The sequence below is a fragment of the Puntigrus tetrazona genome, chromosome 20, assembly GCF_018831695.1.
Source record: "Puntigrus tetrazona isolate hp1 chromosome 20, ASM1883169v1, whole genome shotgun sequence".
Taxonomy (NCBI): Eukaryota; Metazoa; Chordata; class Actinopteri; order Cypriniformes; family Cyprinidae; genus Puntigrus; species Puntigrus tetrazona.
In genome coordinates, this window is record NC_056718.1 from 18,670,619 (window position 1) to 18,685,316 (window position 14,698).

The window sequence follows — 14,698 nt, forward strand, 5'->3', positions numbered from 1 at the left end:
TTATCCAAAACAATCTTGTGAGTAAAAAAAAAAGAAAAAAAAGAACAACATATCTGTACAACAATATACAATTTTAAGAGATCGAAAAAGGGGCAGTGTCCACAATCCGTAAACGTTTTGTGACAAAGCGGAAAATTTGGTTTTTAATTTGATGCTCAATTACAAAAAAGTCAAAGATTTAAAAAAGACGCCAAGCTGCTAACAATTCATTCCCATGTCTGATGTTCAATGTCATCCTGAGGAAAGTTTTATTTGCCCCGAGTGTCCATAACAGATTGAGTCTGTGAGTCCTCAGTATATTCCTGGGAAAATGCGTCACATGGACATTTACATTTACAGCTTTGCAGTAGCAGACGCTTTATCCAAAGCGACATTACAATGAGGAGCCATATAGAAGCATATCAGCAAAAGGCAGTAGTGCCGTAAGTGCTCTTGAGTGGGGTCTTGCACCAACAGAGTGATCAAGTAGATGAGGTAAAAGTACGGGATCAAATGGTTGAATCCTACAGGAAAGATCAGGAATCGGGATTGAGTCACATTGGACTTATAGGACAGCTTCATTTAATCAGAAAGGTGAAGTGAAGTCAAATGCTTACCACATGGCAAAGACCAAGCCAACCCCATGATGATGTCACCCAGGTAATTAGGATGCCGGACCCACCCCCAAAGACCAGACACGATAAGACTCTTTCCAGTTGCAGTAGGAATGGTTTTCAGGTCTGACAAGACAAAACAAAAAAATTTAAACCAAACTGTTTTAACATTTTATGCTTGTTCTTTCGGTGTTTCGGTTTCAAAACACTTACGAGACAATGCTGGGTCAGAAGGGTTTTTCCTGAACGCAAACTTCTGAGAATTGGCTTTCCGGAAAATATAGTATCCAACTCCTGTTAGACAAGTCAAAACCTATATTAGCAACTTTTTAAGAGCAGCTAAAGAAAATTTAATAAAAAAAGTACAGCAAAAACTGACCATTCATAGTGATGAGAGTAATGATCCAGAATACAGAGAGTTCATTGGGATGGCTGACTAGATAGTAAGCTTGACAGGTGAATGTGAAGGGAACAAAAGCCAGATCTCCAAATGTCAGCATAAATCCAAAGCCGTCGTATACTATATCCATCATGGTCAGAAGTTTCTCCTGAAATACAGAGAATTGCACTCAGTTCATGGCTTCCTCATATGCATCAAGAAAGAATTGTGTTTGATTTGTAAAACAGTTATTGTACCTCATGCCAAATGCCGTCAACAACCCACAGGAGTTGGAAGATGTTGACCAGGAGCATCGCTGGAGAGGGATTCTCTAGATTCTGCTGCTTCATTTCAGCTTGCAACATGGCAAAGTTAATCAATACCTGCGGAAAGAAGCAAAGATTAGTTTTCGTCAATCAGCCAAAAAAAACAATATAACACACTATATTAAACGGTTAATGTGTTTGAAAAGTGAAATTTGAGTGTTACTTATTTTTTTCCAGAAAATTTCTACATTTTGACCACAATACAACAGCAGTCTAACCAAACTAAACTATCACTGGAAAGTAAAATGTAAAATATAAATACTCACCCAACCCATCAGGCCTGGGCGCATCTCACAGAAGAACTTGATATCGAAGCTCTTGATGCGGGGATTCAACTCCCTGCCCATGAAGAAGTCATAGATAATGTAGCCTAGAGGAATAAAAAAAACAAACAATAATAGTTTAATATATTAACTACACTTAACATAAATGGAAATTCTCCCTTGCAATCTCTATAAACTGGTCTTAATTTAATACTGATAAACAACTGCGGTTGGTCTAACAAGCGCTGAGAAAAGTAGCAGGAACTTTGTCTGGATGACAAATTTAGAACCTAAATAATGTTGCTTAGAAATTCAAAAAGGCACTAAACATCTTACCAGAGTTGCCTCCAGGAGCAAGTTCATCTTCAGACGCCCAGCGGGAGCGGATGAAAAGGTAGATGCTGAGAAGAGTGACGATGAGCAGGGCCGAGGTGTAGAACTGCAGAAAGTTAGCATGGATGTAGCCAAAATCCACCTCCTGATACAAGGCAACAGCTACTGCCACGGACGTGAGGACAAGTGCATAGAAACCTGATAGACAACACAATTACATTAAACAGATCACTCACAACTAAATAATACAATGAAATGAATTTTAAAAGTTCAAACAAATGTAATATGCCTCATTTTATTTTTTTTTCATTGGTAGACATTTAAAATGATTAGAAATAATGACATAACGTGTACCAACACTGATGACTAACCATTGATCCTGTATTTTAAAGTTTTCCCATTGTTGAGAGGCATTCCTTCAACGAGCTGTAGGGTGGAGATGAAGACAGATGAATGATGTATATGTGACCACTAATCTGTGTTGTTTATAGCTAAAACTAAATTATTGTGTTAACTCAAACATAACTGAAATAATAATAATTTTAAATAAAATATTACATGAAAAACATTACTTATAAAAGGTAGAAAGAAATTAAACTAAATCCTACACACACACTAATGTAACACCAATGGGTCAAACAGTATAGTTCTGGAATGTTCGATAAAAACAAGTTTTATTTATTTATTTTTGCGCCAAAGGATTTTCATAATATTTCAATAATTTATAACTAAAATTTTACATTATGACATATTACAGTGATTCACAAATATGTTATATATGATATAACCAAATAGTAGCGTCTGTTATAGTGACCCTTATACGTTCAAAATAAAAGGGACACAATCCAAAGTAATATTCATAAAGAAGTCTGGCTGTTTCATGTTATTCAGAACAAATAGCAGTAATACATTAAAATATGATTGGATAAGCCATAAATCATTTTAATAAAATAATAAAGTATTGACGTTGCTTTGCAATTGTATACATACTACATAGTTACTATAAAGTATGATTAGACAGGGTGTGCTGCATTAAACTAAACCTTTCTGCTTGGGGTCACATATTATGCGATAGATAAAATCTAAATAAGTCCACAAACATACGCATTAAACGATCACTTGGCAATCATCTTCTTTATATTTCTGAAAACCCCAGAATCGTTTTCAAATAATCTGTTTAAACAGATTGCAATTTTCAGATCCTATCTTAATTACCCTTAAGAGGCTGGAAAATGAAACCAGATGTTTTCCAGTGAGGCTCTGTATCAGTATGATTAATCTAATCTAGCCTGCTTTCCTGCAGCTAACAGGCAAAGCAGAAATGAGAGCCATGGAGTTATGTGGTCATGTGCCTAATCCTGGGTTATGGGGAGTCATGGGATTTGTGACGGTACCTTTCCGACAGGGAGCAGGGAGAGAGCGGCCTGGGAGAGAAGCCAGAGCAGGACGATGCCAAAGACCTGACAGTCCCAGAGAGACTGAAGGGCAGGGAGCTCAAGAGGGAAGCTCTGGAGGCTGGCATCCTTCTGCCCGCAGAGAATGAGCAATGCCAACACAGCCACAGGCAACAGAAACATCAGGAAGAACACACCTGAAAGACAAGATTGTAACTGTAATCACAGCCTATGATTTATTAAATACATCCTACACACAATATATTGATCTATCTTTGCTGTAGACTTAAAGGAAAACATATTTTAAATTGCTTGTATGTTAATATGCTCATTTTGCGTCGCTGGGAAAACTCACCAACTCTTCCTCCGAACTCCAGTTCAGTCGTCTTGACGGCACCGACAGCAGGGGGTTTAGCTTGCAGTGTCTCCGTCTCTGTCTTTTGCTCCAACGCTACTGTCTTGCCATCGCCCTGGTCCTTCCTGCGCCGTAGATTGTAGCGCCCACCTGTCTGGTTCTCTGATTCAGTCTCTGTCTTCTCCTGTTTGAGCATTACAACGAGAGAGCATACTAAATATGAATACTAGTCACAAAGTTCATAAAAAGAATATATACAAAAGATTAAGCAGTGATGCATATTCTATCTCTCTCTCTTTTAGCATTTACTAATGCAATATTAAAATCATTGTTTGTTAAAATTGTATCCATTGTGAACTAACATGAACAAACAATAAACAACTGTATTTTTATTAACATTATCAAAGATTAATAAAGTGTAATAAATGTAGTGTTCATAGTTCGTTCATATTAATTAATACTTGAACTAATGTTAACAAATGACACCTGTTATTTTAATTACTATACATTTTAAACATTTATTTCACAGATTTTTCTATCAAAATAAAATGCTTCTTTAAAAACATTGTAAAAAAAAAAAATCTTACAGACCCCAAACTTAAAAAACGGTTTTATGTACATGTTTGTATGTGTTGTGTCTCGCTTGAGCACAAAGTTTCAGTAACAATCAACTTTAACGTCAGTGAAGAAAATAAATATTAGGATTACACAGTCATGTTAGTGTAAAGCTGCTTTGTAAAGCCCATTCAATTGTCCCATGAGGAGAAACATGCTGAAAAATGTGAGGGTATGATTAAACAGAGGCCGCAGTCAGCTTTAGCTTTGTGAGCACAAATAAATGGGCTCCTGTCACACATGAGAGGCACAACATGCGTGCATCATGACATTCCAGCCTTAACCAGAGCACTTTCTAACATCTGACTGAAAACATTAAGGAGCTTCCGTTGTTGCTAGTGATTGAGACAACAAATGAAATTTGAATCCGTGATGTATTCATACCTCGGTGATTGTGGAAGCTGTATTGGCTGTATTATTTTCCTCTTTCTTCTCATGTTTGCTGTTGCTATTGTTCTCGTGTGTCATCGGCTGAAACAGATGGCATTCAAGGACACGTAAAGTGAACCCATGAGGAGAGACAAATGAGTTAACAGCATTAAAACGCTCGAGTTAACTGCTTTAAATTAGATCAAACTCCTTTACTTGTAATCAACAAATAAGAATTTTAGCACAGGAATAAAATGTATTTCGTAATATATTTTTAAAAAGTTTGATTTTAAAGTTATTTTACATTGTAGCAATACTTTAATTTTACAGTTTTTACTGTATATTTCATAAAATCATATTGGTGAAATTTTTTTTTTAAGTTGTTAAATCTTAATATACTTATTGATACTATATATTAAAATGTTCAATGTACTTGATATTGCGACGGGTCAATTATCATACAGAGCTTCAAAGGGAGGGGGGAAATGGCAGAAATATAGTATAGTATATATAGTTTTTGCTTGTTTTGTCCTGGCAAACCTGTCTTACCAGAGGGGTGAGCCGGACCTCCAGCGATTCTTTCAGTTTTTCCTTGCGCACATCTGTGGTGCGAGAGGAAGATCGGCGGGACGTCCTAGCTGGAGAGCGGGAACGACTGCGACGCGAACGTCCCGGTGAGCGAGATCTTGACCGAGAGCGTGCAACTCCCTGCTTAAATATCACCAGGCTCTGCAAGCAATGAAGAAAACAACATCCACACCCCAGGTTAATCTAGGGTTTCTTTATTGTACCATAATCTCAGTTAATTAAAACATCTATATAACTGGATTTAAAACCTAGAAATTAAAAGGGTTAAACATCACAAAATTTATTTTGTCATTAATTACTTACTCCCATGTTGTTCCAAACCCGTAAAAGCTTTATTTATCTTTGAAACACAATTTAAGATATTTTGGATGAAAAGTTTCTCTTGCAATTTTGAAGAAAAGCCACAGCAAACTGTGTATTAATACACAGTTAATAAAGTTGTTATTTTAATTTTCTTTGCATGCAAAAAGCATCATAAATTCATAAAATAAAGATTGAACCACCGATGGCAGATGGCAGACTATTTTTGATGACGTTATTCATACTTTTTTACTTGACAGTCAATGAGATGGTCACAAGCTTCCCACTTTTCATCCAAAATATCTTAAATTGGGTTTAGAAGATGAAGAAAGCTTACACAGGCTTCAAACGACATGGGGGTCAGTTATTAGTGACAACAATTTTCATTACAGGGTGGAGTAACCCTTTAAGCTTATAGATTTTAAAACATTTGAAGAAGAAATACTATGCAATAAACTAATACAAATATTCTGACAGTTTCTAGATTGCTAACATCAAATAATACATGTCACTGATCAAGCTAATAACTTATTTGTACAGACAGTCAGATGGTCTTGCTTCCAGTGAGGCACAAGATGCTCGTTGAATCATTCTCAGATTCATTCATACCGTGATGTCAGATTCCCTCAGCTCCAGTTCAGTACCATCTTTGTAGATGACGGTGTACATCCGAGCCTTGTTGTCATAACTCAGCACCTTGACCTCATAGTACAGGTTGCTGCCAGGCCAGCGGCCCATTACACTATCTCCAATCTGAAACCTTGTAGTCGGCATCCTCGTTTACCTACAAAACAATTAACACAAGATAATGGGTCTCTGAACCTCAAACAATTCAACATTTTTTTTCTCCCCACTAGAAGTACAATCACATAATTCAAATAAAGTTCAATCGCATTCTAGGCATGCAACTGGTTTTGCTGCCTTTTCTGTTTAATTAACTACTAAACAAATGACATACTAGAAACAGAATGTATCAACAGCAACTCTGCTAATGATAATATCTAGGCACGCAGCCTTTAAAGATGAAGTCAAGTGTGTAATCTCTGCGCCATCAGCATCACCAAACAGATTTTACAACTGGTTCAAGCCCTCAGACAGGTTTTACAAAATACAAAAGTAGGTCTTATACAAAAAGCCAAACTAGAAAACTCATACTGGGATCCTGGGATGCTCAAACGGTTTTCGTAAGGCCATTGTTTATCATTTTTGGCAGAATGAACACATAAATAGAAGGAAAAGAAGTATTTTCACACAAAGTTCACCTTTATACACTTAATGCACACGAGCATTTGCATGTCCCTTAAAAAAAATCAGGACAGACTTAAAGACTTCAACTTTAAGGTATATTAAATACGTTCAATGGTTAACCCATCAGGGGAACACCAGACTAGCTGCACATGGCCTGATGACAATGAAGTGATGATGTCAGCTGCCGTCTCAGAAGTGCTGATGGGTCTGAATTACGCACCCACACTGTACTCTCTGCACCAGCACTATTGTTGAGCTCTCAAAAGCCATTATGAGAAGGATTCTACTATCACACAGATATCAACAACTTCTGACCACTGAGATGACTTTTACTATCCATATTACACACAAAGAAAAAAAAAATCACTACAGAAAGACCAATGCAAGTATTTTTGTTTAAAAATTTACACCTCTCTACTTAAGTAGTTCTCATTTTTTAATCTACGCCATCTGGTGCCCCAAAATACCATTAAGGTTTGCGAGTTTTCACATAACTAGATAGTCATTTTCAAAATTACAAATAAAACCCAGAAACAAGACTAAAGGCTAGATTCTAAATACTAAAATAAATAATAAAAATATGCTATGATAAACCACTACTAATAATATATTTTATATATTTTAATTGTTACAGTCTATCAGTTACTGGGTTGCAGAGTCAAAATAATAAAAATGCTTACGGATATCCCTTGTGAGACATTTAAACATGAAATCTAAGAATTCAGTTTCTAGGTTTACATTTTTAACAAACGACCACTTCACACCTGAGTGACAATAACGATCGATACTGACAAAAGAATATAAATAAATCAATAAAAAAATAATTCTGTTGTAAAGATTCTGGCATGGCCTGTAACAAGCTAAAAGCTCTGCTCACACATCTAGAAGCACTTTAGAAGCAGACACTCTCCATTACAGGAAACACCCAAAACTTTATATTGAAACCATATGTAAAGCACCAATCATAAAAACACTAGCCATCTACCCTAAAACCATCTAATCCAATGAAACACATTCCACACATTCCTGAACCAGATCACAGACACACACCCAACACTGAGATGAAGTCCAGCGCTGCAGATATCCCATGTGCTTCTAGAGTTGAAGTGAAACTACACAGCAAAAGAGTTAAACCGCGTGAATGTGAGTGGGCGGAGCCTGGCGCTTTTGTTATGCATATTTGGGGGACACACGACGACACGCGCACACCATGCTACTCAAAGTAAAACTTACAACAGAAAATATGACTTTACTTTTTAAAAAAATCACCAGTATTTCCTACAAGGACCACATTCGTGATTTTTACATTTACATTATCCAACCAACCAAGCAGAATACATTAACGTTATCTGTGGCGGACTAAATAGAAATTCTTCATTATTTTATGAAAATACGTCAAATGAAATAGTCCTTGTGTCTCGTTGTTCTTTCGTGTGATGCAAAGGCGCCAAGAGCAGATTCACAAGCTGCTCCTTTAAACACGGCAAGAGAATGACACCGGAATGGAGGGAAAACGTCATGTATTCAAACCATTGTCAGTCCGCACGCGAGACACACTCACGCGCAGCGACATTCAATCGTGTCGATTGACAACGGATGCAACAAAGATACAACAATTCAGCTGTTATTATGAACGAATGGTGTATTAAGCGCAAATGCTCTACTAAAGCACTGAGTCGAGTTACCATATAAACGTGACTGTAGGAAAGAGCGGAAAGAGTCACTTGCACTTTCGCGCATATACAGAATAATGAAAACTGAAAGGTCCGATATCAGTGATGGTTTTAACCACTCAGAAAGAAAGAAAGAAAAAGAAACGAATGAAGAAGTCGTGCGGGAAAACAGCCGAGCTCTGTCAAGAGAACAATAAATGCGCGCCGTGCCCAAGTTTCCTGTGCAATGAGCCGGCTTCAAATCGGGTTATTAAGTCAAATATCAAAACAAGGAGAAACAGTGGTACTATTTACGCAAATAAAGGGTTTCAAATATTATGTTATATGCATCTAGAGCCAGCGACTGTTAATTGCAACACATTATGTTTAGCTGACGTTACTTCATAATAGCAGAGCTGTGGGCGGACAGTGCTGAACTAACGTTAGTGCTGTACCGTTAGCTACGCAGTCACAATATAGACATTCCCATACGAATAACAAAATACACATGCAAAGTAAATTGTAAGATTTCTTACCTTCAGTCGATTTTAATATCCTAAAAAAATCTCCAAAGCTTATCTACGGAACTTCATAAAATAAAGTATATTGTTTTAAAACACTGGCCCCCGCTCTGAATTCGTTCCTCCCTCTGTGACCGCTCAACCTACCAGCGTCCTTGAGGGCGGGAAGCTCTCTGATTGGCTGGGATGGTCTGTTTTTAAATTTTTGAATTTTCTTATTGGACGGAGGTGGGGTTTACTTGAGCGCTGATTGGAGGCAAGGCTTTTGAGCTCGAGCGGATCGGGTTTTACAAAATGGAGTCCTGTCCAGGCGAGACAGTTGATGATCAGTGAGATATGATGAGAAGAGAGTGGATGGATAGCCGACGTCAAAAGTTGTGCTTGTAAACGCGGAAAAGTTTATTAAAATGTTATAGTTAGTACTGGATCGAGACACAGAAAGAGTAAACAGAACACCCAATAAACCAGAAGAGACGCTAATAACTAACGCTTTGTTTTTGCTAGAAGTTCTCATTGGAGGGTAATGCCTTTAAAATACACAAACTAATCACTAAAACCGACTTTTAACATTTTAAAATACTTTATGTAAATGTGCTTAACTGTTGAATGAAAATTGATTCCACAGGCTATTTTTAATGGGAAATTATTATTTTAACATCTATATTTAGTGAACATTTTAATCTTGTGAAATCCTTGTAGGGGAAGTTACCATCAATTACCATCAATTGTGTAATTAAATATTTTAATGCAATTAGATTTTAGTAGCAATCCCATTATATATATATATATATATATATATATATATATATATATATATATATATATATATATATATATATATATATATATATATAATAAATTTACAAAAAGAAAAACATCAACATTTGTTGTGTTATTCAATCAAATTTGATAATCACAAACAAGCTCTTTTTTGGGGGTTGTATGCTGAAGAGTAGGCACACTCAGTTTCCGTTTTTGCAAAGATGCATTGCTGCATTTGACCTCTGCTGAACTATAGCAATGTCATGAACTGCTCATGCTGAAGTAGATCGTTGAAGAGTAGCACATTGTTCAGTAGCTGTTTGTGTAATGTTTCAGTGTTGGTTCAGTTCTGCCGCCTTCTTCCTGTTTGCAATAGCTGAACCGTGCAGCAGCATTTGCTGCCGAGGAGGTGTGATGTCATGTTAAGCAATGTGTAAATGGATCATTTATACTACATTTGATTCAGGTTTTAGCAGATCATCTAAATGCATTAATAGATTTGTGGTTGTGGTAATTGTCAAGTAATCGGTTTCAGTTATTTCCACATTTAAATTCAGAAATAAACGCAAACAGCAATGTATTGCAATTTTTATTTAATTTGCTCAAACAAAACAATGTTAGCATGTAAGAAACTTCTAATTAACATGAAAACAGTATGGTACAACATGAACGATAAAATAGAAAGATAAGGAAACTGAAAGTTGCATTACAAGGACATTCAGTTGAATCTAACCAGCACAGTCTGCTCATAATCGAGTCTCCATCAACCTTTTGCCAACATTTTCCAACTGATTTCCACGAGAACAAAGATCAGTTTCTCAGATCCCACCAGCATACATGGTCTTAACCATAAAACAAACCACACTGTAATGCAACAGAAAAATGACACTGAGAGAAGAATGTGAATGCATGTTTGATTTTAAACAAAGATGGTAAAAGCTTCCTTTTGAACTCACTGAGGCAAAATGCAAATCAAATGAATAAAGTTATGGCAGGCCCTAAATTAATACTCTCTATATATAAGCTTTTACATTTTTGACATATCAAATGCAACTTCCGAACAAGGCACAAACCATGAAGATCAACAAACAGGTTTATCCAGGAATGAATCAACCCTGATCAAACCTTTTACCTGCTTAACCTAAAGACCAATTTGTTGTCGAAACAAAGGTGGATCAGGAGATTGTGACGTTCTAGAGATTATGGTTTCGCTTTGGTGGTAGAGCCGACCACAAAGTGACGGCCATCTTATCAACAATAGAATCATTTGAACTTCTACGGGTTTTTAAAGTGCAATCAATGCTGTAAACACTCTATACAAACGTTCTGATTCCTTGAGAGATTATTTTCGAGTGATGGTTAGGAAGTGAAAAGAAATGGCAAAGGATTGACAAGTGAGCATGGCGGGGGTGGAGGGATAACCCAGGAAAGATCTGATTGGAGAGAACGTCACAAATTCATGTTTTCAGTTATCTCCTCAAAATTTGCACAGCCTATAATCACACTTCATATGGTCTTAAAAAGCATATAAAGATCCCTAATAAAAGCGTGTTTGAAGACAAAACCCCTCTGAAAAACACAGCTGAGTGCCTTCCAGTGTGTAGAAAGGGGTTTAACCATAAATGACTGACAAATGAAAAAAAAATTAAAAAATCTAAATCATTCGAAAAGCTGTGATGTGCTGCTTGGCCCTCCATAGATACTCCTGACTAGATTAGTTGGTAAACAGCCCATGCAAAAATTAATAAGTAGCCATACGTGATCTTTCGAGTCCCGAAAATAAAGTAAAATGAGCAAAATGTCAAACCCCTGCTAATTTATTATGGCTATAAAGAGGTGTCCGTTGTGAACTGCATTTTGAGAATGCGTATGGAGAACATAATTCATCCACAGTTTGAGGGCAGAGTGGACGATTAAAGAAAAAAAAAAAATGGAGATAGAGAGAGAGAGAGAGACAAAAAAAAATGCAACAATGCTACACTTATTGCTTATGAACTGAAAACTAAAGTATTTTTCGTGGCAACCATTTTTCCCTTACCAATCATAAGAAGACATGCACTGAAATTGAAAGAAATATGAAAAGAGCCTACGGTGAATAAAAAGTTCATAGTATTTCTGGTTAGCACTATCTACAGATACGGTCTGAGCTGACGTTGCCGTCAACATAACTTCGATTGGCTGAGAGGATTTTGGTAGAGAGCTACAACGATGTACAGTAGAAAGGCATTGTCCTTCGTGATCTTTCCGAACACTTAGCGAACACACAAGACGAAGGTATACAGATAACAGTGGCTCATTAGAGACAGCCTGTTGAGCATTCACGTTTGAAAAGAGAAGAATAATGGAAACCGACCAAAAGAGCAAGTAAGCTACCTGATGTGGTCATGGCGTACATTAGAACAGGTTGACTGAATGACTTGCAGGTATAATGTTTATTTCGTCATCATTTTAATGTACATAATCTGGTTAAAATAGTAGGAAGACAAGCTTTAGAGTCCTGCAGCAAGAGACCATACTCATGTGGTTGGCCAGATTCAAGGTTTTGCTCTATACAAGGCCAACTTCGTTAACGTTACTTCACCACCACCTAAATTCATAAACAAAGCCTGCCCTTTGCTAAACAATGTGCCGTAGAATGAATGTCATCTGCTTGATTTACAATTTCACTCTTCAATGGTTAATACAGTATGTAATTCAGTAATAGTTTGTCTTTTTTTCATCATTTTCTTTCCACAGTAAAAGTCATCCGTTGCATACCGACAGTCACTTCCTTAAGACTGTGTCCTGACCCCCTTCAAGACGGGGCTTTTGGTGGATGGCGTCGTTTCGAGGCGTCTGGTTATCCTCTCGCTGTTACGCCTCCCGTGCCCCCACGCTCAAAACTTTTGTCTGTCCCAGCATCGTACTCAACAGATCCTCTCAATTATCATGGTTATTGTGATCACCACTGGTTAAAACTGTAATTTTCCATTTTCATTGCTTTTGAGAAAGTGTCTTAAACTGAAGCTGACCTCTGAAGTGACAGATTGTGGTTAAAAAATACAGGTGCATCTCATTCTCCTATGCAGAGTTTGACTTCCCCAACTCCTCCCTGATTGCTGGAAATACAAAAACGACAAAGGAATTAGTCCAGGTCAGATTGGTAGTTTAGCTCTTTTATACTAACAGTCAAAACTTTAGGCACCCACTCCTCCATTATTACCATTTAAATTAATCAATAACGATAATAAATCTTATTGCACATCAGTTGTTTAAGCTTAAGCCTATAGATCAAATTCAAATTTAGACAAATTCAGTTGACAGTTAGGGTCAAGTGTTTTCATATTTTACCATCAATAAGTTCTTCTTTCAGCTTCGATAGTTCCTTTCTCATCTCCTCTAGAATGTCCTAAAAAGCAAAGCAATACATTTGTAATTAGATTACAATATTGTTTATAATACTCTACAAATCAGACCCAGTCAAGCAACTTAAGTGCATGTCACCAAACTGTTTTCTTGTCAGTAATATCCCATATTAGATGATATTACAAGAGAAATTGGCTACTGTGATAGTAAAACAAAAAAAACTATGCTATGAGTTTTTAATATAAGCTGTTATATCAAATGCACTTAGCCTTGGCCTTTTAAATGACAAGAGGACTAGTATGAGTAGGTGTATAACATCAACACTCACTAATTACAGCTTCTAAATGTAACTAAAACATTCTCTGGGCAAAGCTAGAGTGAAGCAGACAGAGCTGAGAGACTTGAGTAACTGTGTCCCCTGATATGAAAGGCATATGAAGAAGTCTTACTTATCTAACATGCTCATTCATACAGAAGGGAGGTATTGCCTTTGTAGAGAGGACTATAATTGTACACACCCACAAAAGCATAACTGTGCACTGTCCAACAGTATTTCTCCCTTATTTCTCTTAGGAAGTGCTGTCATACCAAACACGTTTTTCAAATGAGGGAAAAGAAAAAAAACGAGAAATTTTACCACTAGCTTTGGCAAGACTTTGCTAACATATTGAGGAAGTGGACAGCCCCTCTATCAAACCCTTCAAGGCTAAAAGGTTAAATGAGTTTCAGTTCTTCTCAAATTTTGAGAAGTACCTGTTTCAATCTGTCGTAGTCAAGAGCTTCTGTTGGCACCCCATTGGCACTTATGGATCCGGTAGGAGTTGGTGTAGACCTTGGTCTAAGGAGAAAGGAAATGGTGTGGAGTAAAGCTATTTTTCACAGAAGTCGTCACTGCGCAGTCAAGATGCAAGGCAGAAGTTTAGTGACACACTTTAACATGTCATTTCAAATCACAATTGTGGTTGAAAGACTAAACGTAGCGTTAACTTGGGATAGATTCAAGGCGTGTGAGGAAAATGCATGGTATTTCAGATATTTGAAACTGTTGTACTGCAAGGGAAATACACGCATATATATATGCATAATTGGGTGACATGAAAATGAGCACCATGGGAACTGTATTTCCTTGAGGAGCTGCAAATTCATCAAAACTGACACATTTGTAAAGTCAGCCTTAAATAGATAATGTTTCAAAACACAGCAAACCAAAAAAGAAGAAAAAAAAAAAAAAGACACCATCCACTCTTCAAAACACACGTTGCAGCTGCCATATCACTCTCATGCTTGTCTTTAGCCGAGTCAGACAGGATACTATTGCCAACACAATAATCACCATGGGGTGGAACATAGGAAGTGAGGGAAATGATGCTTTAACTATCCCATTCGGAAAGAAATGAATGCCGAACAGTGGGTTGCCTTGTGCAGAAAGGAAGTAGAAGTTAAGCGGATAAGAACATTATGACACAGCTTACAAAGAGAAACAAATTACAGAGCAAAAGTTGAGTGTGAGATACAAGTCTTTGTATCAAAGCTTTCCGCATTCAAAGTGAGAGGATAACTTCCTTTCTTGGAAGGATAAAATAAATGAAAAGCATATTTGTAGGGGAGGGGGGGTTGGCGTGTTATCTATGGAGCCAGGTGGACGAATTGGCAAG

General features: G+C 37.0%; 2 protein-coding genes across 2 annotated transcripts in view; both read right to left on the reverse strand.

The window, feature by feature from the left end:
• Positions 1-333: 333 nt before the first annotated feature.
• Positions 334-9,085, reverse strand: lbr (lamin B receptor). The gene is made up of 14 exons (XM_043220539.1): positions 8,952-9,085; positions 6,125-6,299; positions 5,177-5,356; positions 4,643-4,729; positions 3,644-3,827; positions 3,289-3,485; positions 2,266-2,320; positions 1,898-2,092; positions 1,565-1,668; positions 1,230-1,355; positions 973-1,141; positions 807-887; positions 597-719; positions 334-503 (listed from the first exon to the last, which is right to left on the reverse strand). The coding sequence occupies exons 2-14, from the start codon at positions 6,287-6,289 to the stop codon at positions 334-336; spliced, it is 1,836 nt and encodes a 611-aa protein (XP_043076474.1). The 5' UTR covers positions 6,290-6,299; positions 8,952-9,085.
• Positions 9,086-10,274: 1,189 nt separating this feature from the next.
• enah (ENAH actin regulator) overlaps positions 10,275-14,698 on the reverse strand; it is a 52,614-nt gene continuing 48,190 nt past the window's right edge. Inside the window, 3 exon segments of the mRNA XM_043219342.1 lie at positions 10,275-12,796; positions 13,029-13,086; positions 13,797-13,881. Coding sequence (XP_043075277.1) covers positions 12,759-12,796; positions 13,029-13,086; positions 13,797-13,881 — 181 coding nt within the window. The 3' untranslated portion in view covers positions 10,275-12,758.